Source organism: Mizuhopecten yessoensis, unplaced genomic scaffold, assembly GCF_002113885.1.
Source record: "Mizuhopecten yessoensis strain PY_sf001 unplaced genomic scaffold, ASM211388v2 scaffold11181, whole genome shotgun sequence".
Lineage (NCBI taxonomy): Eukaryota > Metazoa > Mollusca > Bivalvia > Pectinida > Pectinidae > Mizuhopecten > Mizuhopecten yessoensis.
Window position 1 is genome coordinate 568,833 of NW_018408920.1, and position 23,031 is coordinate 591,863.

Consider the following 23,031-nt stretch of genomic DNA (forward strand, 5'->3'; position numbering starts at 1 on the left):
TACATGCTTACATTCATAAATGTTTGTTTTTATAAGATACTTCTTTCAAAATATACGAAACAGAACATATCGTAGAATTTTTAAGAATGTGCGTTATAAGATTCAAACAAAATAAACCTGTACAATATTGTTACTTTGTAGCTTCTTAAACGTTTTGACAGCCGTATGTATTGAATCAATAATCTGTGCATGAGTAGAACAACACTTGTAAGAATATGATGAATAATTATAGTCGTAATACTCCTTTTCACATGCGTGCGTCATGGCCCTTTGTTAACACTTTCCCTTGTCTTTATAGGGTATCACGCATATTTAGAAAAAAGGTACAACGAAGCAAGACAGAAAAGGTAAACAATCCATCACATGGAAAAGCGTGCTGTGCAGTGACTATCTGTGACAGCAAACAGTGACAAGCGATATCAGGATGACTGGGTCTGTTGAAACAGGAATAAATCAAGTGTAAGGAGACAAAGACTCAAATTTCATGAAAACTTTACAAAGTGACACAAATCTGTTTGTTAAAAACTTCATTTTGTTACGAAGAAATATCAAAGAATCTTTATTATATCGCGATGTCGTTCTTTCATATAAATATATATATATATAAGATTTCTCTTTAGCAGCATGGGGCATCCCGGTAAAGGAATGGAAATATCGCTTAATTAGTCTACAGTCTCTGCATTTTACTCTGAGTGACAGAGTATATAGTATATAGTTGATAGAATAGTGTTAACTAGCTGACACAGGATGCTTGAGTCCTCTGTATGCGATCAATCATTTTATTACGTCACGGTAAATGTTTTTAATGTATTAATGTGTTCTTTTGAGCGTTTGAATTTGGTTAAAAAGATATTTTTGATGCAAATATTTGTATCTCATTTGATTGTCAGAATATAATTACGATGGATATCATTTCAAATCAGTAAACTTTGTAACACCCAATAAAGTAACCCCATCACTAGTGTGACCCGGTTTATATGGGGTACAGATGCAACCACTATTGTACTCACTCGCAGGAGTCGATATCTTTTTAACATCACCCACTTTTGTACCCGTTTACACCAGTGGGTACAGATGCACTACTGGTGTAGCCGGATAACTATTGTTGATGCTCAGTAGTGGATAGAGAGACAATAATGGATGGGACAGATAATTACCCTAACAGGCTAAGACTATCAGATATTTTGTAGATATTTCTTTTATCTAGTCAAAGCTGTGTTTACGTAAGACTTCAACCTTAGTAAAATAGTCAGTGAATTGTAAACAAACAATAGTATTCATCATTCTTACGATGTAGATATGTGTGCATACGTCTTATTAACACTATTGGTGAGTCATAACATCACAATATGTCTTAATATGTATATAGTTTATACCCACATATGTATCATAGTAGGAAAAGAGAATAATTGTGCATAACTCCTTAGCCACTTGCCATAATGTTGGTATTTTATGTGAAATCAATTAGTTTTCACGTGTATCTTCTGCTGTTACGCAGCAAACGACATTTTCGCTAGAATTCGGATTGGCGAAAGAAACCAAGATAGCTGTGTCTGGAAAAAGTGATTCTACATGTTAACAAGTAAACTGTGATTAAACACGTGCTTCAGTATTCTACGAACACGTATTGCCTTAATGCATGAGCGTTGTATATATTTGGTTGATTGTGATTGAAGTTAACGTTGTGTATATCATCAATATGTAACGTGATTTCATCACAAATGTTATTAATAAAAGGTGCCAGTTCATGGTTCGTCATGTATTTTTAGATGCAAACATAGCCATTTAATGTTATTGTTATATTCCTACATATATAGATATATTGGGACCAAATACACTTTTGAAATCAAAAAAGATTGCGATTTTATTTTTATATGAATTGCTCTCTTGTAGAGCTTTACTGTGACCCGCACGTTTTTATACATTGGTGCAAAGCGAACCTTCAACCACTACACTTGCCAAAAGCCACCCACCATGTGTAACATTTATATATCATATTAAAGGTGTCATGGAAAGGTAAGCGTTTGGCGTGCAACATGTGGCATTCGTCATTCTGCGTCCTGCCTACTACAGAAAGCGTTTACCATTTAACCCAGGGCACGATGAACAGACATGAGAAGACACTGAATTCCTTTAGCTAAACATCAATTTAGATTGACATTTTCCCATTAGAAATCCATCCATTTTCTAATTATTGTTTTTATGTAAATCTACAATGATTAGATAGGGGAAAACAGGCTAAAGATATATGCAGCGAGTATATTATTTCCCCCTAAATGTAAAGACAACAAAAGGTTTCAGTAGAAGAATGCGCACGGTCATCGGACCTGAGCCCGTAGTCAGAAAACCGTTCTCATACTCAAGCATGGCAAACGGTTAGGTGTTAACATTGGAAACAGTGTTCGGCTTTAAGTCTTTCCCAAATTCTTCCATATTATTGACAAAATATGATTTCTTTATTAATTTATCACGGAAACATGATATTGAGTTTGAGCAGTAGAATAGTTTCATAAATACGGGCCCTGGTTTCCATTTATGAATTAGTTGTTTTAACAAAATAAAACTTGTCATAGATCATGGGTAGCCTACATACTTTCCTAGATTTCACAGAGGACATCAGGACGGATACCATACATTATTGTATGTGGTGACAGAAACGCTTACACTTCCGGAACATCTTGTTTCAGCTCCGGTTTTCTGTAATGGTTTAGGGCGTAGCGTGTCTGCCGTGATTTACTTGTTGTTTTCTATCGGCCGAGTTTGAATTGAAGACATGGAACATTTTGTTTTGTTTTGTGATTTTTTTTTCTCAATCACTCTATCGCTATTGCGCATATTCCGTCTTTGCGTATTGCAGTGTAATCTTCTCTTGTGAGCAGATATTTATTGTTATACGTCATTTGTTTGTGAGAGTAACGTCATCAATTTTTGAAAAAACGACGTAATTTTCTCACACAAACCAATGACGTGATAATCAATACCTGCTCACAAGAGAAGATAACTCTGCAATACGCAAAGAAGGAATAAGACGGGCAATGTAAGAGATAATATGTGAAGAATAAATAAAAACAGCTTTGCATATGTTCATGTATATTTGGACGGAACATCAAATTGATAACAAATATCATTGAGCAATATGTACCATTTGAGCAATTTTGGTATGGGTAGTTCCTGAGTTTGTTTGTGTAAGGCACCGAACTGCTTCCGTAACAACGTCTTGCGTATTGCATGACGACATTGCACTTTTAGACTAGGTGGGTTCATCAGTTCGTGCTCCAGGTAACGTTCGAGGGCAGGATCTAACAGCTGTTCTACAGAAATTGTTTTGGCAATATTTCTAAATCGTAGATCAATTTGAATTAAGGCTTTAAGTTTTTCACAGTTAGCCATCTTTGAGAAGCTATGAGGATCAAAAGGGTGTATATCAGCCCCGAATTTCATCATTACAACACAATGAGGAAGTGTTCCTTTCGTAATGCTGTAGAACCCGCATGTTTGTTGGTGGATGTCCATAGTATTGACACTAGCACCATAGTGTATTAAATGTTCCAAAATAGAAAAATCGTCTTCATTATTATCCTCATCAACAGCAACAACTTCATGATCAGAGTACCTAGGATTGTTGTTGGTACTATCACCATCCAATGATAGCTGATCTTTATATATATTACCATGCTTATCGTCAGTACTGATATGTTTAAATGTGTCCTTCTGTATTCCATGACTAAGTGCATAAAGTAGTGGCGTCTGGTGAAAGGAATCATTGGCGTTCGGATCAGCTCCGCACCGAAGTAAGAATAACACGATGTCCCGTCTTCCGTTATGACAAGCTAAAATTAGAGGTGTCTTTCCTGTAACTGTTCGCGTATCAACCATTGCGGGGTTAGTGTGACAAAGCAGTCGTACCACATCAATGTGACACTGCAACACAGCAATATGGAGCGGGTAGAATCCGTTATTGTTAGACCTGCTGCTCATCGAGATTGATTTATCAGCACCTGTAATGATAAAAGTGTGACTAATTAAACAGTGTGTTTGAAATCAACTCCATTGTTTCTACTACACTGAATAACATTATGATATTCTTATTACCACATTGACTTTTGCTCAAACATTATGAATACCACACTGAGTATCGTTCTGACATTCCCTGGAGTTTTGCTCTGGAATTTGGACCTGTAACACTTTATTCGGGGGTTGTGTTCATAAATATGGACAACGATCAACACAATAATTGTACGATAATATGACATTTACAGTAACTTTTATGTTTATGGAATGTTCACTTTATTCGTCTAACTATCGATAAACTAATAACAATAGAGAATTAAACCACGACGCAATGCATTATATAACATACATTCCATGAACATACGGTTGTCAACTGCCATACGGTATATAAAGTTGTATGTGTCTGTGAAGTAATAATAACCCTATCATTGTTCTTTAAATAAGGACATTCTGTCATTACAGGGTTTGGNCCCCCCAGAATCGGGATTTCATCCGTGTCTACTGCTGAGAGGACTCTGAGGAAACCCAAAGTGATTTACTTGCTTCCCCCATTGCAACACTTTGGATATTTTCATTTCTCACGTTTCAAGTAAAAACCTTTTATTTTCTTATTTACCTTGGCTGTTGTTAGGACGTCCAACCACATACAAAAAAATAACGTTACATTGCATAGCGATGATTTATGAGTCTAGCTATATAAAGGACTATTTATCACTATGTTAATCCCTGTCATTTCTCCATAGATTCTGTAAAAACCATGTATAACATGTGTCGCTTACACATATTGAGGAAGTTAAAGCGCATTTAATAGAGAAATACAACTATACTCAGAAATGCTTATGCAAAAGGTGATTTAAATTACGAGGTTGGCAGTAAATTTGATGCTGGAATTTATTCTGACATGACTTTCTGCATTGACAAACTGAATGGTTACTGGGTAGTCCGTTACTAAGCTTGTTCGGTGTATATCCTATCTCACAAGATGATTAACTGTGTTGGGGGACTAAACGTCCCGGATGTTGTCCGTAACCTTGTAGCTATAATTTGTTCAACACGATTTTAGAAGGAGGTATCTGCTGTCGCTGCTATAAAGGGTCCAATAGACACCTGTCCCCCTTTCACGGTATTTTTACATTCGTTTCGGAGCGTTTTAGACACTGATTTTCCTTCTTTCAACCTTTAGTATAACTAATGCGTCCTAATTGGACAAAATGGTCATATGTTTAAGAAGAATATTTACTTTGTCTGGCTTTTTGCATTGACAAACAACATGTTTAAAAGAGTACCTACTGACTTCGTATTTCTAGTAATTAATTTATATATTACATTGTATTAGTATTTTGGTATCCACATCCTTGGAGCGGATCGTGGAAAAGGACATTGCCTTGGTATATAAGCATTCAGTTTCATTTACATATCTGTATTGATGAATACGTTTTAATCATCTAACAAATCAAAATATAGAAAATCGTTATAAACAATGCCATTTGTGTGACTGTTCTATATCATATATGTAGAATTCAGAATCTTATAACCGTTTTATTTCAATTTATAATGTTTCTAGTAATTAGTCTATTAAGCTTTTGACCAAATTGTATTTAATTACATGAAATGTGTATGTAAACGTACATAATTATGTATCTTAACAGCTGTTACAGAAATATTAACATTCAAGATGAGAATATAATCAAAAAGTAAAAAATACTTAGATCGTTAAAACATATATACCCCTTTTGATAGTTTTCAGTACTCGATTAAAAAATACATTTTGTCCTTTTATTACGAGAATTGGGCCTCCTGCGTAAACCTTATACTTGTCTAATAAACTAAAAAGATTCATGCTCCTACTTCAAAATACGAAAATATAAAATTAATAATCGTTATTGATTTTGGATGATTATAGGTACACTTTGTTTATCCAATTTTTACAGGTAAGGTATATTCAATCACCCAGCGATCAATCAATGTCAGGTGCAAGGTAGATGTTTATAAGTCATGTCTTTCAGCGGGGTTGATCAATCGGTTGATAACGCCGATGAGTTTTCTTTTCGGAATGTTTCGAAATTATTCATTGAATAGTCAATGAATGATATGAATCTAAAAAACATTCACAAGGCCGAGTCATAAAAGCAGCTTAACCAATTAGAAAGGTATGTCTGCATTACAAACGTTATGGAATCGGTGTTATCTGTTTTATTTTTACACTATAACTGTTATAACATTGTAAGGTGCATGCCTTACCAGCCAGGAGTATTCTCCGGACGACAGCGGTATGGCCGTGTTTACAGGCGGTGTAGAGGGGGGTTATCCCGTCCTCGTCTACACTGTTACTGCTCGCCCCTCCCTGTATCAGAATCGCCGTCATTTCGTCATTACCGTTACATGCGGCGTAGTGTAGAGCGGTCCTCCTGTTGACATATAGACTTATAGGTAGAAAAGGCATAGCTCACCTCATCTTAAATGGTGTCAGCTATTTGTAATCCGATTATTTAACCATATAAATCGTTGCTGCCGGACTCGTCTATATCGCATTGTTGACCATTTTATAGAAAGTTTCAGAGTTGTCTACTTTGAATTATATCGTATACTCTGTACATTGCGTTTCAAATATTGACTTTTTTTAAATTAATGATTCTTTTCAGAAAAGGAGTATTCACTCTGTGAATAAATGATGTGATATAAGCATAGTTAAAAAGGTAATATTGGTATGTAATGAAAGACCTGATATTAGCATGTAAAGAAGACGTGGTAACAGTATGTAATGACAGACGTGGCGGTGGTATACATAAAAGACAATGTTATAGTATGTAAAGAAGACGTGGTAACAGTATGAAATGACAGACGTGGCTGTGGTATACATAAAAGACAATGTTATAGTATGTAAAGAAGACGTGGTAATAGTATGAAATGACAGACGTGGCAGTGGTATACATGAAAGACAATGCTGTAGTATGTAAAGAAGACGTGGTAATAGTATGTAATGACAGACGTGGCAGTGGTATACATGAAAGAAAATGTTGTAGTATTTAAAGAAGACGTGGTAACAGTATGTAATGACAGACATGGCAGTGGTAACAGTATGTACTGGCAGACGTGACGTGGTAACAGTATGTACTGGTAGACGTGGCTGTAATATACATAAAAGACAATGTTATAGTATGTAAAGAAGACGTGGTAACAGTATGTTCTGGCAGACGTGGCAGTGGTATACATAAAAGACAATGTTATAGTATGTAAAGAAGACGTGGTAACAGTATTACTGGCAGACGTTGCTGTGGTATACATAAAAGACAATGTTATAGTATTTAAAGAAGACATGGTAACAGTATGTAATGACAGACGTGGCAGTGGTATACATAAAAGACAATGTTGTAGTATTTAAAGAAGACGTGGTAACAGTATGTACTGGCAGACGAGACGTGGTAACAGTATGTACTGGTAGACGTGGCTGTAATATACATGAAAGACAATGTTATAGTATTTAAAGAAGACGTGGTAACAGTATGTACTGGCAGTGGCATAAATAAAAGACAATGTTGTAGTATTTAAAGAAGGCGTGGTAACAGTATGTACTGGCAGACGTGGCTGTGGTATGTAATGAAAGACAATGTTACAGTATGTTATGATAGATGTGTTATTGATACATCGAATAACTTGGTTTTGGTACAGGGAATGACTTACATATGAGAACGTGGTATTTGCAATATATAACATGCGTCGTCACTTACCCTTGTCTGTCCGTCAGGTTGACGTCACTTGAAGAATGTTGACACAACAAGGCCGCCACCTCAGTACGTGATTCCCTTGCCGCCATGATCAGTGGTGTGGTATGACTTTGTCTATGTTGGATAACCAATTAAAGTAGGATAGTCTGTTTATTAATTTGTGTACACTTATTTTATAAGGATGTCCGATATGTGTTGGCTGATCGTTTTTAAGAGTTTAGGATATTAGTTCTTATTCTTAATTATGAGTATCTTATAGATCGTAGCCAATCACGATTTTCCAGTAGGTTGTTATTCAAATAGCATAAAGCAAGCATTGGGATCGAGTATCAGCCCATGGACTCAGTTCACAGTATCAGATTGTATTGGAGTGATTCCCTATTAAGGGCAATAACGTCAAACCATTCCCACATCTAAACGTTAGGATGGTTATGATCAAATGTTCAAAAAGGCGTGTGATTATTAAAGACGCATGTTATAATTGTACTAAGGTAATATGTAATGAAATAAAACTGGGTAGAATAACCAATTAAAATGTCGTGGTATTTCACTTACATAGTAGGACAACAGCTGTCCCCCGATGGTACAGTGATGTCAACATCCGGGTGCTGTAGGAGAAGATTCAGTATGTCGAGTTTACCCTGGACTGCCATTTTCCAGACAGCTGTCATGCCGTACCAGTTGGTCCTGTTGACATCTGCTCCACATGCCAATAACTCGAGTACTATGTCAACAAAGCCAAGCTCACACGCAAGGTGGAGAGGACTTTCTGTAACGAACATGTCAACACACATAGTTCGATTTCAGAAATAGCATATAAACACACGCAATACTTTATGTTAACAGATGGGATTCTTTATAAACTGTTTTGACCTTCATAAGGGCAACAAAACTACGTATATACATCAGAACGTAGCAGTAGAGACAGACAAAATGGACATTTATTGTGTTAATGATATAACAATCTGCCTACTTAATACACAATTCTAACCATATCAAATCGCTATTTGTAATAGCATTTGTAGCCTACATTTTAGACCTTTTTATTTCTATTTTAAATGTTAATGTAACATTGCTTTCAATTTAGATTGAAGATGTTTTTATCTTAAATTGCACTGTCAGCTGTAACTCTGATGATCTGTAGCCAAAAATAATTACAAAGTTGCATAATCATGGATAAGCTAATACTGTTATCATTTATCAATACTAAAATAGGATGTGTATATACTGTTTGTTTTAGTAAGGAGAGGACATTCATAGACTTTGCTTGTTGCCCAACTCCTTGTGTATCCAATAATTCCGACAGAGAGGTTGGAACATCACTAACGTCATTATTCATCAACCATTATGTGCTTGACACGCTTCACGGAATGCATTTATCTATATGCATATGAAAAGGCGTCCCTGAATATGTTTATGTTTTCAAAAAACAAATTGATTTCTTTTTGATTTACAAAAAATCAATACGAATTGTCGACGGCAGAGTGAGTATGAAGTTTAAATGGAAACAGTACATAATATACGTTCACTGTAAAGTATTGATGTCATTAAATAATTCCTTTCTATGTCCTGTCACATTAGAGCCATATCAGTCAGTACGCCAGCTTGGTGCGATTATACACAGAGCTTTGTTGCTCTAGTATTTTAAGTTAAACAGTCATCAAACTTCATATGCAAACACATATTATGAACACCAATATATATAATATAGGTCACTGTGTCAGTTCCGCTTCAATGACTTTGGTTGTACCTTGCGTTTTGCTCCATTAAAAACAACTAGTTGTGAATAATATACACAAGTTATAAATCGATAGTTTATTTGAAAGAGAANTAAAAGACAATGTTATAGTATGTAAAGAAGACGTGGTAACAGTATGTTCTGGCAGACGTGGCAGTGGTATACATAAAAGACAATGTTATAGTATGTAAAGAAGACGTGGTAACAGTATTACTGGCAGACGTTGCTGTGGTATACATANCTATGTTGGATAACCAATTAAAGTAGGATAGTCTGTTTATTAATTTGTGTACACTTATTTTATAAGGATGTCCGATATGTGTTGGCTGATCGTTTTTAAGAGTTTAGGATATTAGTTCTTATTCTTAATTATGAGTATCTTATAGATCGTAGCCAATCACGATTTTCCAGTAGGTTGTTATTCAAATAGCATAAAGCAAGCATTGGGATCGAGTATCAGCCCATGGACTCAGTTCACAGTATCAGATTGTATTGGAGTGATTCCCTATTAAGGGCAATAACGTCAAACCATTCCCACATCTAAACGTTAGGATGGTTATGATCAAATGTTCAAAAAGGCGTGTGATTATTAAAGACGCATGTTATAATTGTACTAAGGTAATATGTAATGAAATAAAACTGGGTAGAATAACCAATTAAAATGTCGTGGTATTTCACTTACATAGTAGGACAACAGCTGTCCCCCGATGGTACAGTGATGTCAACATCCGGGTGCTGTAGGAGAAGATTCAGTATGTCGAGTTTACCCTGGACTGCCATTTTCCAGACAGCTGTCATGCCGTACCAGTTGGTCCTGTTGACATCTGCTCCACATGCCAATAACTCGAGTACTATGTCAACAAAGCCAAGCTCACACGCAAGGTGGAGAGGACTTTCTGTAACGAACATGTCAACACACATAGTTCGATTTCAGAAATAGCATATAAACACACGCAATACTTTATGTTAACAGATGGGATTCTTTATAAACTGTTTTGACCTTCATAAGGGCAACAAAACTACGTATATACATCAGAACGTAGCAGTAGAGACAGACAAAATGGACATTTATTGTGTTAATGATATAACAATCTGCCTACTTAATACACAATTCTAACCATATCAAATCGCTATTTGTAATAGCATTTGTAGCCTACATTTTAGACCTTTTTATTTCTATTTTAAATGTTAATGTAACATTGCTTTCAATTTAGATTGAAGATGTTTTTATCTTAAATTGCACTGTCAGCTGTAACTCTGATGATCTGTAGCCAAAAATAATTACAAAGTTGCATAATCATGGATAAGCTAATACTGTTATCATTTATCAATACTAAAATAGGATGTGTATATACTGTTTGTTTTAGTAAGGAGAGGACATTCATAGACTTTGCTTGTTGCCCAACTCCTTGTGTATCCAATAATTCCGACAGAGAGGTTGGAACATCACTAACGTCATTATTCATCAACCATTATGTGCTTGACACGCTTCACGGAATGCATTTATCTATATGCATATGAAAAGGCGTCCCTGAATATGTTTATGTTTTCAAAAAACAAATTGATTTCTTTTTGATTTACAAAAAATCAATACGAATTGTCGACGGCAGAGTGAGTATGAAGTTTAAATGGAAACAGTACATAATATACGTTCACTGTAAAGTATTGATGTCATTAAATAATTCCTTTCTATGTCCTGTCACATTAGAGCCATATCAGTCAGTACGCCAGCTTGGTGCGATTATACACAGAGCTTTGTTGCTCTAGTATTTTAAGTTAAACAGTCATCAAACTTCATATGCAAACACATATTATGAACACCAATATATATAATATAGGTCACTGTGTCAGTTCCGCTTCAATGACTTTGGTTGTACCTTGCGTTTTGCTCCATTAAAAACAACTAGTTGTGAATAATATACACAAGTTATAAATCGATAGTTTATTTGAAAGAGAATGAGGTGTATGGAAGCCATGAAAGAGAGTGAGGTGTATGGAAGCCATGAAAGAGAGTGAGGTGTATGGAAGCCATGAAAGAGAGTTAGGTGTATGGAAGCCCTCCTACGAGAGGACACTATTTGTTTTAGGACAATACATGTTGGTGAATTAAACAGTTATAATGTAAAAGCAAAACAATAGGTAGAGGGGTTCGTGTATGTTTACATTTAACAAATATTGTATCGTTTGATGACATTTTCATGTCATATACTAAATACCTATAGGTGGTATGAATCCTCAATACGCCATTATCCATGTGATGACATTGGAAACGAGGCCTATTCAATGTTTTGTTCCACAACCATGACGTCCGCTAATTACACAGGTAAACATATATATTGATTGTAGTGTCGCGTTCCTCGTCATCGAATCACTAGAAAGTGTGAACCAAATGAATCCTCATCGATTGTTAAGAACCATACCATTCATTTACTTGTTGCCATAGATATACGTCAATATATGCTACTAGTGTAAACCTGAATTAAATCACTCACTCAACCCTAACCAATCAGGATATCGCCATCTCAATAACCCGCCGAACGAATTAAATGACTGCGTTGTATGAAGCAATACGTGTGTGTACCGAACAGAACGACACTACGGTAGTAACGATGATACCTGTACAGGTATTCTGTTAACGAAATGGGTGCATTTCAGTCAAAGTATCAAATCATTTCAATGCTATTCGTGATATGTTAATGAAGTTCCTGTATGTATATCTGCGCCAGCAAATGCAGTGTACTTGTGAACATAACATAACATACCTGTACCATAACATACCTGTAACATAACATACCTGTACCATAACATACCTGTAACATAACATACCTGCAACATAACCATAGTCAACAACAATTCAATATCGCAAGCTACATGTATTTTTAGACATGACTGTAACCAACCCTTAAAGTAAATCTAGTTGTTTTTATTAGTTTTAAATAAGCTTTGTAAAATATTATAATAAGCATGTTACACATTACTGAATGAAAACGACACACTTTAACAAACAAACTCACCGATTTCATACAGCGAACTTGGCAGTAAATTGGCAACAACAGATTCTGAGAGAGAAAAACAAAACAGAACTGGTGGTTAATTGATATGTTCGTAATGTCTTGGTTTAATAGACGGTTAATGGCAATGTTGACAATCGTGAACACTAATCTAATGGACGATTAATGTCAATAGTGATAAAATTGTTTAGTTTAATCAATGGACAATTACTGTTTATGTTGATGATATTGCTTAGTTTAATCAAAAACCAGTTAATGTCAATTTGTGTAGCATTGTTAAGTTTTATCTTACAGACAGGTAAAGCTTATGTTGTATAATTTAATCAAAGAACAGTTAATGTTTATATTGATAGTATGTTTAAGTAAAATTGAATGGATATTTAAAGTTTATGTTGATAATTTGTTTAAGTTTATCTCATGTTTATACTAATAATATAGTTTTGTTTAATCTAACAGACAGTTGGCTGTTATATTAATGATATTGTTTACTCTAGTTGACGGTTAATTTGATGGTTGATTGATATTTAAGTCTAATAGAAAAACAACAAATATATGATACGACATGTTGTTTTCGTGGTTAAAGATTTCACGATGATTTATTGACAAATTACACGCACAACATGACGTTTAATGGACAACTTTTTGTAGACCTGCAAGCAGGCTGACAATTACCAATCAGTCTAAAGCTGAAGATTTCTCTACAAATAGATTTTTTTAGCAGATAGATACTTACGTAATTACATATATATCGTTTTATGCTATTGAAATTTATCTAAAATTTCCTATCGTTGTTTTCAACAAATTACTGATCTTTTTTCACTTAATGAATGTTTAATTTGTTTTGTTGATTTAAAATGGCAAATCGATTATGGAGTTAAATTAAGGCCAGATGGTATGGTATTATAATAGAATACCTATTTTTTTCTATTATTTCCTTGTCCCAAAATAGTAATATAATTTATGATCACCTATGATGCACCATAGTTAAGAGGAGATTGACGTAGTGTTATCCCTTTGTCAAGTAATTCATTCTCAACTCTGTTAGGTATGTAATGTTGCGTATACACTATATTCACTACGCAGTATTTTGAAATGAAATAAAAGGCGTTTATCCCATGCATCAGTGACTTGGTTTGTTAACCGTGAACACGCCCGTAGGTAACGGTTGGCTGGCGATATAATGTTTTATATATCCACAAGTTTACCGACGAGCATGCAGGTAATGGGATGACTCAAACGTGTCAGAAAATATCACTAGTCATAATAGCCATGACAAGCCACCCGTAACAAACGGGGAATTTTAAAATGTAAACATGTAAAAGCTGTTTTGAATCGGTCCATGTTGATAAACAGTCAACCTAAACATATTATCATACGTAAAGGTTTTAAAGAAACCAGCATTCAAGTACTGTGTTTTAACATGAGGTAATGAAAAAGAATTTATTACACTTCCTTTTTTATAAGACTACTGATTTTTAGTCTTCTGAGACCCGTAACATTACTGTTTAATCAATCACTATAAACTTTAAAATTGCAAAACAGGGAACAGTGGATGGGTAGCGATCCATTTTATAAGTTATCCATATGCATAACCGATTTGTATTATATTACGCATTTTTTGGAAATATCTTCACCATTTCCGTTCTTACCGTTGGTCCTACCGATGTTGACGTCACATCCGCAGTCGATGAGCAGTTTGACCACGTCGTTATGCCCACTTTCCACAGCTCTGTACAGGGCAGATTTAGAATCTACTTGTTTGTTTATCTGTCAATAAAGAAATGAATCACACTTTTGCTGTAACATCTACATGATCACATTTTGCAGATGAAGATGGCGTCCTGTTAGGAAATTACAGATCTTTTGACAGAAACCTCCAAATATGTAATCATTTGGATAAACAACAGAAAATATATACGTTTCCGTTAAACAATCATGATTACTCAAAATAAAATAATGCCTTGTTTGAGATGTCAGCGCTTGAATCAGACAGACACAGACCATGCAAGAATTATGACGCTGCACATAATACTAGAAAGAGGGTGTTGCAGAATATATAGATAGAATTAGGAGATACTAACCTCTAAACCAGTACTGAGGTGCCCCAGTGTTAAAATTGTGGGTGGTACTGACCTCCAGACCAATACTGAGGTGCCAAAGGTTTAGAATTAAGAGATACTGACCTCTAGACGAGTTCTGAAGTGTCTCAATGTTAGAATTAAGAGATGATACTGACCTCTAGACCAGTACTGAGGTGCCAAAGTTTTAGAATTAAGAGATACTGACCTCTAGACGAGTTCTGAAGTGTCTCAATGTTAGAATTAAGAGATGATAGTGACCTCTAGACCAGTACTGAGGTGCCAAAGTTTTAGAATTAAGAGATACTAACCTCTAGACGAGTTCTGAAGTGTCTCAGTGTTAGAATTAAGAGATGGTACTGACATCCAGACCAGTACTGAGGTGCCAAAGTTTTAGAACTAAGAGATACTGACCTCTAGACGAGTTCTGAAGTGTCTCAGTGTTAGAATTAAGAGATGGTACTGACCTCCAGACCAGTAATGAGGTGTCCAAGTTTTAGAGTTAAGAGATACTGACCTCTAGACGAGTTCTGAAGTGTCTCAGTGTTAGAATTAAGAGATGGTACTGACCTCCAGACCAGTACTGAGGTGTCCCAGTTTTAGAGTTAAGAGATACTGACCTCTACACGAGTTCTGAAGTGTCTCAGTGTTAGAATTAAGAGATAGAACTGACCTCCAGACCAGTACTGAGGTGTCCCAGATTTAGAGTTAAGAGATACTGAACTCTAGACGAGTTCTGAAGTGTCTCAGGGTTAGAATTAAGAGATAGAACTGACCTCCAGACCAGTACTGAGGTGTCCACGTTTTAGAGTTAAGAGATACTGACCTCTAGACGAATTCTGAATGTCTCAGTGTTAGAATTAAGAGATAGAACTGACCTCCAGACCAGTACTGAGGTGCCAAAGTTTTAAAATTAAGAGATAGTACTGACCTCCAGACCAGTACTGAAGAGTCTCAGTTTTAAAATTAAGAGATTGTACTGACCTCCAGACGAGTTCTGAGGTGTTTCAGTTTTAGAATTAAGAGATGATACTGACCTCCAGATTGGTGCTGATGTGTCTCAGTGTTAAAATTAAGAAATGGTGGTACTGACCTTAAGACGAGTACTGAGGTGTCTCAGATTTAGAGTTAAGAGATAGTGACCTCCAAACCAGTACTGAGGTGTCCCATTTTTAGAATTAAGAGATGGCACTGACATCCAGACCAGTACTGAGGTGTTTCAGTTTTAGAATTAAGAGATGGTACTGACCTCCAGACCAGTACTGAGGTGTTTCAGTTTTAGAATTAAGAGATGGTACAGACCTCCAGACCAGTACTGAGGTGTTTCAGTTTTAGAATTAAGAGATGGTACTGACCTCCAGACCAGTACTGAGGTGTTTCAGTTTTAGAATTAAGAGATGGTACTGACCTCCAGACCAGTACTGAGGTGTTTCAGTTTTAGAATTAAGAGATGGTACTGACCTCCAGACCAGTACTGAGGTGTTTCAGTTTTAGAATTAAGAGATGGTACAGACCTCCAGACCAGTACTGAGGTGTTTCAGTTTTAGAATTAAGAGATGGTACAGACCTCCAGACCAGTACTGAGGTGTTTCAGTTTTAGAATTAAGAGATGATACTGACCTCCAGACCAGTTCTGAGGCGTTTCAGTTTTAGAATTAAGAGATGGCACTGACATCCAGACCAGTACTAAGGTGTCTCTGTTTTAGAATTAAGAGATGGTACTGACCTCCAGACCAATTTTGAGGTGTCCCAGTTTTAGAATTAAGAGATGGTTCTGACCTCCAGACCAGTCCTGAGGTGTTTCAGTTTTAGAATTAAGAGATGGCACTGACCTCCAGATCAGTACTGAGGTGTCCCAGTTTAAGAATTAAGAGATTGTACTGAAATCCAGATCAGTACTGAGGTGTCCCTGTTTTAGAATTAAGAGATGGTACTGACCTCCAGACCAGTACTGAGGTGTCCCAGTTTTAGAATTAAGAGATGGTACTGACCTCCAGACCAATACTGAGGTGTTTCAGTTTTAGAATTAAGAGATGGTACTGACCTCCAGACCAATACTGAGGTGTTTCAGTTTTAGAATTAAGAGATGGTACTGACCTCCAGACCAATACTGAGGTGTTTCAGTTTTAGAATTAAGAGATGGTACTGACCTACAGACCGGTGCCGAGGTGTCCCAGTTTTAGAATTAAGAGATGGTTCTGACCTCCAGATCAGTACTGAGGTGTCCCAGTTTTAGAAATAAGAGATGGTACTGACCTACAGACCGGTGCCGAGGTGTCCCATTTTTATAATTAAGAGATGGTACTGACCTCCAGACCAGTACTGAGGTGTCCCAGTTTTAGAATTAAGAGATGGTACTGACCTACAGACCGGTGCCGAGGTGTCCCATTTTTATAATTAAGAGATGGTTCTGACCTCCAGACCAGTACTGAGGTGTCCCAGTTTTAGAAATAAGAGATGGTACTGACCTACATACCGGTGCCGAGGTGTCCCATTTTTATAATTAAGAGATGGTACTGACCTCCAGACCGGTGCTGAGGTGTCCCAGTTTTAGAATTTAGAGATGGTACTGATCTCCAGACCAGTACTGAGGTGTTTCAGTTTTAGAATTAAGAGATGGTACTGACCTCCAGACCGGTGCTGAGGTGTCCCAGTTTTAGAATTAAGAGATGGTACTGACCTCCAGACCAGTACTGAGCTGTTTCAGTTTTAGAATTAAGAGATGGTACTGACCTCCAGATCAGTACTGAGGTGTCCCAGTTTTAGAATTAAGAGATGGTACTGACCTCCAGACCGGTGCTGAGGTGTCCCAGTTTTAGAATTTAGAGATGGTACTGATCTCCAGACCAGTACTGAGGTGTTTCAGTTTTACAATTAAGAGATGGTACTGACCTCCAGACCGGTGCTGAGGTGTCCCAGATTTAGAATTAAGAGATGGTACTGACCTCCAGACCGGTGCTGAGGTGTCCCAGATTTAGAATTAAGAGATGGTACTGACCTCCAGACCAGTACTGAGGTGTCCCAGTTTTAGAATTAAGAGATAGTACTGACCTCCAGACCAGTACTGAGCTGTTTCAGTTTTAGAATTAAGAGATGGTACTGACCTCCAGACCGGTGCTGAGGTGCTGTTGAATATCGTCGACGTCTCCTCGGTATATGGACAGGAAGAGATTGTTGTAATCTTCCTTTCGACTTGCACTCAGCCCCATACTGGCCACTCTTTCTCTACAAAAGTCAGGGGGCACACCTTACAATTGACAAAAGTACCAAACTATATTCGCCTAGGCCTTGGCCATATTGCTTACAAAATATCAAAAAGCATTTTGACAGTGACCTAGCTTGTACTTTGCACTCCGAAACACGAACTCATTCAGTGTATTCTAATGTTTACTTTTTGGTATAAATTAATAAAACCCAGTACGAATTGAAGTCACTAAACTAATTCTGTAATTTAGCCTTATTCACTGTATTTAAGCTATTGAGAAAGTAAATGTAATCAAAATCCTTTAGATACGAGGTCGCTTTGATATCGGGACGCGTCAATACGGGCACGGCTGGTATTTTAATATGTCAATCTACCTCCATAAAACGGTAGTGGCCTAAATATATAACGATGAAACTTACAATGTCTTACGTGAAATATGATATACCATAAAGCGTTGTGGACATTCAGTATATATAAAGGCAGTGACGATAGTGTGTTATAGTATAGAACTAGAGAAAATAAATAAAAATATCTTATGTGTAAAATGTGTAATGTTGTCTAGCTATATAGGTGATAATAAAGAGTTCCTACCTTGGGTGACTATGTCACTGACAGGTAGCGTATCATCTGTATCCACCCCTACCTCGGGTGGCTATATATGTCACTGACAGGTAGCGTATCATCTGTATCCACCAGGTGTGATCTATAACATACATATGATTAAGATATTAGTAACTCTTGATCTATCACCGCAGGACTAGATACTTCTCTCGGCGAGTCATCCACTCGTTATAGTAGAACATGCATGGCTATCGTGGTTAGTGTTTGTCGCGATCTCGTTCACACATCAGTTAACAAGGCGGGTATAAAGCTCAAGTTTAACATACGTCAACCAATAGAGCTCGTATTCCATACAAAGCTAATCATGTACTTCAATAGTAGCGAGTAGTTCTATGTGATATTGAAACCATATATAAGTACCCTCACACGGACCAGACGCAATATTATTGATTTACAGGAGTAATCATTCATAATTTTATTTAGTTCTTATCACAAATAGAAGGTAACAAACAGGAATAGAATAGAATTACAGGTAATGTACAAAATATTTGAAAAAATGGTCATAGCATACCACACACATACTATGTAGGTACATACATATACACGGTTTGTTTATACAGAAATAAATATACATGCTGTCAATGGTCAGCAATCAATATCGTTTTTGAATAAATTTATAGAATAAACACTATTTAAGTTCGAAACATATAATCATTCATATTTTGGAACGTTTTTATTAATGGAAAGAAATATGCTATAGCGCGTGTATGTATGGCTGAGTGTAAATAGATGGTATGTTGTTGATCCTCAGATTGTTTGGGACGATTCCTGGTTGATCCTCAGGTATATTTATATGTAGTGTGCAGTTGATCCGCACATATACTGTGTTTAGTTGATCCTAAGATAGACTGTGTGCAGTTGATCATAAGATAGACTGTGTGCAGTTGATCCTAAGATAGTCTGTGTGCAGTTGATCTTAAGTTAGAGTGTGCGCAGTTGATCCAAAGATAGTCTGTGTGCAGTTGATCCTAAGTTAGAGTGTGCGCAGTTGATCCTAAGATAGACTGTGCGCAGTTGATCCTAAGATAGACTGTGTGCAGTTGATCCTAAGATAGACTTGTGCAGTTGATCCTAAGATAGTTTGTGTGCAGTTGATCCTAAGTTAGAGTGTGCGCAGTTGATCCTAAGATAGACTGTGTGCAGTTGATCCTAAGATAGACTTGTGCAGTTGATCCTAAGATAGTTTGTGTGCAGTTGATACTAAGTTAGAGTGTGCGCAGTTGATCCTAAGATAGACTGTGCTCAGTTGATACTAAGATAGACTGTGTGCAGTTGATCCTAAGATAGTCTGTGTACAGTTGATCCTAAGATAGACTGTGCGCAGTTGATCCTAAGATAGTCTGTGTGCAGTTGATCCTAAGATGGACTGTGTGCAGTGATCCTAAGATAGTCTGTGTGCAGTTGATCCTAAGATAGACTGTGCGCAGTTGATACTAAGATAGTCTGTGTGCAGTTGATCCTAAGATGGACTGTGTGCAGTTGATCCTAAGATAGTCTGTGTGCAGTTGATCCTGAGATAGAGTGTACGCAGCTGATCCTAAGATGGACTGTGTGCAGTTGATCCTAAGATAGTCTGTGTGCAGTTGATCCTAAGATAGAGCGTGTGCAGTTGATCCTAAGAAAGACTGTATGCAGTTGATCCAAAAAATAACTATGTGCTGTTGATCCCCACATATACTGTGATTAATTGATCCTAATAAAGACTGTGTGCGGTTCATCCTAAGATAGACTGTGTGCGGTTCTTCCTAAGATATACTGTGTGCAGTTGATTAGTTGATAGGCTGTGTGCAGTTGAACCTAAGATAGACTGTGTGCAGTTGATCCTAAGATAGACTGTGTGCAGTTGATCCTAAGATAGACTGTGTGCAGTTGATCCTAAGATAGTCTGTGTGCAGTTGATACTAAGATAGACCGTGTGCTGTTGATCCTCACATATACTGTGATTAATTGATCATAATAAAGACTGTGTTTAGTTGATATTCACATAGACTGTGTTCAGTTGATCCTAATATAGACTGTGTGCTGTTGCTCCTAAGATAAAGGCTGTGTGAAGTTGACCTTCAAATAGACTGCGGTTGATCCTAAGATATGTTGTGTGCGATTGATTATTTGATAGGCTTTGTGCGGTTGATCCAAAGATACGTTGTGTGCGGTTGATTCCAAGATATGCTGTGTGCGGTTGATCCTAAGATATGCTGTGTGCAGTTGATTATTTGATATGCTGTGTGCGGTTGATCCAAAGATATGCTGTGTGCGGTTGACTCCAAGATATGCTGTGTGCGGTTGATCCTAAGATATGCTGTGTGCAGTTGATTATTTGATATGCTGTGTGCGGTTGATCCAAAGATATGCTGTGTGCGGTTGACTCCAAGATATGCTGTGTGCGGTTGATCCTAAGATATGCTGTGTGCAGTTGATTATTTGATATGCTGTGTGCGGTTGATCCAAAGATATGCTGTGTGCGGTTGACTCCAAGATATGCTGTGTGCGGTTGATCCTAAGATATGCTGTGTGCAGTTGATTATTTGATATGCTGTGTGCGGTTGATCCAAAGATATGCTGTGTGCGGTTGACTCCAAGATATGCTGTGTGCGGTTGATCCTAAGATAGGCTGTGTGCAGTTGATTATTTGATAGGTTGTGTGCGGTTGTTCCTAAGATATGTTGTGTGCGGTTGATTATTTGATAGGCTGTGTGCGGTTGATCCTAAGATATGCTGTGCGGTTAACCGATCCTTTGATAGATCGTGCAGTGGATCCTCAGGTAGACGTTTTTTAGTTTGTCCTCTGACTTACATGTATACGTATATATTGACACATCATGCATAACTGTAAAAATATTGCATGCACACACTGTGTAGAAATATGACACAAAACACATTAAGAGTGCAGTGTACACGTAACTACTAGGTAGAATTACACATAATGCATTGTGGATTGAAATGATAATCCATGGGATATAACTGAGCAATCGTGAATTAGTCTTCTCCTTGTGTAAACATGGACTTTGAGGTTTTTTATCTCGACGGTTTTACGTCAGCTTTTAGGGTCTTTCGGCCTTTCAACAGACGCGTTGTTTATACATGGGCCCTCCCCTGTAGAATCCCCTGTAGCTATAGGACTGACCGATTGTTTTTGTTGTTGTTTGATTGACTGATTGACTAGTTTCCCCTGTAGCTATAGGACTGACCGATTGTTTTTTTTGGTGTTTGATTGACCGATTGACTAGATTCCCCTATAGCTATAGGACTGACCGATTGTTCTTGTTGTTGTTTGATTGACTGATTGACTAGATTACCCTATAGCTATAGGACTGACCGATTATATTTGTTGTTGTTTGATTGACTGATTGACTAGATTACCCTATAGCTATAGGACTGACCGATTATATTTGTTGTTGTTTGATTGACTGATTGTCTAGATTCCCCTATAGCTATAGGACTGACCTATTGTTTTTGTGGTTGTTTGATTGACTGATTGACTAGATTCCCCTGTAGATTTAGGACTGACCGATTGTTTTTGTTGTTGTATGATTGACTGATTGACTAGATTCCCCTGTAGCTATAGGACTAACCGATTGTTTTTGTTGTTGTTTGATTGACTGATTGTCTAGATTCCCCTATAGCTATAGGACTGACCGATTGTTCTTGTTGTTGTTTGATTGACTGATTGACTAGATTCCCCTATAGCTATAGGACTGACCTTTTGTTTTTGTTGTTGTTTGATTGACTGATTGGCTAGATTCCCCTATAGCTATAGGACTGACCTTTTGTTTTTGTTGTTGTTTGATTGACTGATTGGCTAGATTCCCCTATAGCTATAGGACTGACAGATTATATTTGTTGTTGTTTGATTGACTGATTGTCTAGATTCCCCTATAGCTATAGGACTGACCTTTTGTTTTTGTTGTTGTTTGATTGACTGATTGGCTAGATTCCCCTATAGCTATAGGACTGACCGATTGTTCTTGTTGTTGTTTGATTGACTGATTGACTAGATTCCCCTATAGCTATAGGACTGACCGATTATATTTGTTGTTGTTTGATTGACTGATTGTCTTTTCCTAGTGTTAACTTTCTTATTAGTGTTCGAATGTTTTCCCCACAAATCAGATTTAAATTAAGGCTCTAATAATGGACGATTTCATCGAAGAACTTATATTGACACTGAAACTCATTTTACGTCTAAAACCGATTGATAATCTTGAGGCTGGTTATGACTGGACCGTCAGATCACGATAGCTTTGCCTTTTTGTAGGTATTATGGCCAACACCAGCGGTAAAAATCCATGTTACAATTTATCTGCTAAGGCTGCTTTTGGTTTGGTTTGTTTGTGTTTTACGTCCTATTAACATCTATGGTCACTTAGGGACGTGCCAGGTTTTGGTGGTGGAGGAAAGCAACAATTCTCGGAGAAAAACCACCGACCAACGGCCAGCACATAATGTACCTGCCAACTGCCCCACGTAGGCCCCACCATTTTGTATACTCATTTGGAAATATAACTTCACTTGAAATCTTGAAGTGTCATTTACAAACATTTGAGGTCCCTTGTGCATAGTTTTTATTCGAAATAAGTAACGCATTTTTTATAATACAAACTAATCTGCTCTTAACTTCAAAAAAGATTTCCTGAGTTAAGTA

General features: G+C 36.9%; 2 protein-coding genes across 11 annotated transcripts in view; one reads left to right on the top strand and one right to left on the bottom strand.

The window, feature by feature from the left end:
- Nucleotides 1–2,772, top strand: part of LOC110440424 (solute carrier family 26 member 10-like) — a 49,111-nt gene extending 46,339 nt beyond the window's left edge. For 6 of the 8 annotated variants that reach the window (XM_021483498.1, XM_021483496.1, XM_021483494.1 and 3 more), the window contains exon 19: nucleotides 299–2,772. In XM_021483498.1, coding sequence (XP_021339173.1) covers nucleotides 299–410 — 112 coding nt within the window. In that variant the 3' untranslated portion in view covers nucleotides 411–2,772. The remainder of the gene's footprint in view (nucleotides 1–298) is intronic. The other 2 variants (XM_021483501.1, XM_021483500.1) reach the window with 2 other exon arrangements.
- A 255-nt stretch (nucleotides 2,773–3,027) lies between these two features.
- LOC110440447 (serine/threonine-protein phosphatase 6 regulatory ankyrin repeat subunit B-like) overlaps nucleotides 3,028–23,031 on the bottom strand; it is a 35,513-nt gene continuing 15,509 nt past the window's right edge. The window contains exons 2-9 of one of the 3 annotated variants that reach the window (XM_021483541.1): nucleotides 18,360–18,471; nucleotides 17,668–17,788; nucleotides 14,135–14,252; nucleotides 12,489–12,533; nucleotides 10,157–10,370; nucleotides 7,740–7,850; nucleotides 6,253–6,419; nucleotides 3,028–3,998 (exon numbers count right to left, since the gene is read on the bottom strand). In XM_021483541.1, coding sequence (XP_021339216.1) covers nucleotides 3,085–3,998; nucleotides 6,253–6,419; nucleotides 7,740–7,850; nucleotides 10,157–10,370; nucleotides 12,489–12,533; nucleotides 14,135–14,252; nucleotides 17,668–17,772 — 1,674 coding nt within the window. In that variant the 5' untranslated portion in view covers nucleotides 17,773–17,788; nucleotides 18,360–18,471 and the 3' untranslated portion in view covers nucleotides 3,028–3,084. Of the gene's footprint in view, nucleotides 3,999–6,252; nucleotides 6,420–7,739; nucleotides 7,851–8,291; nucleotides 8,582–10,156; nucleotides 10,371–12,488; nucleotides 12,534–14,134; nucleotides 14,253–17,667; nucleotides 17,789–18,359; nucleotides 18,604–23,031 lie in introns of those variants that run through there. The other 2 variants (XM_021483542.1, XM_021483543.1) reach the window with 2 other exon arrangements.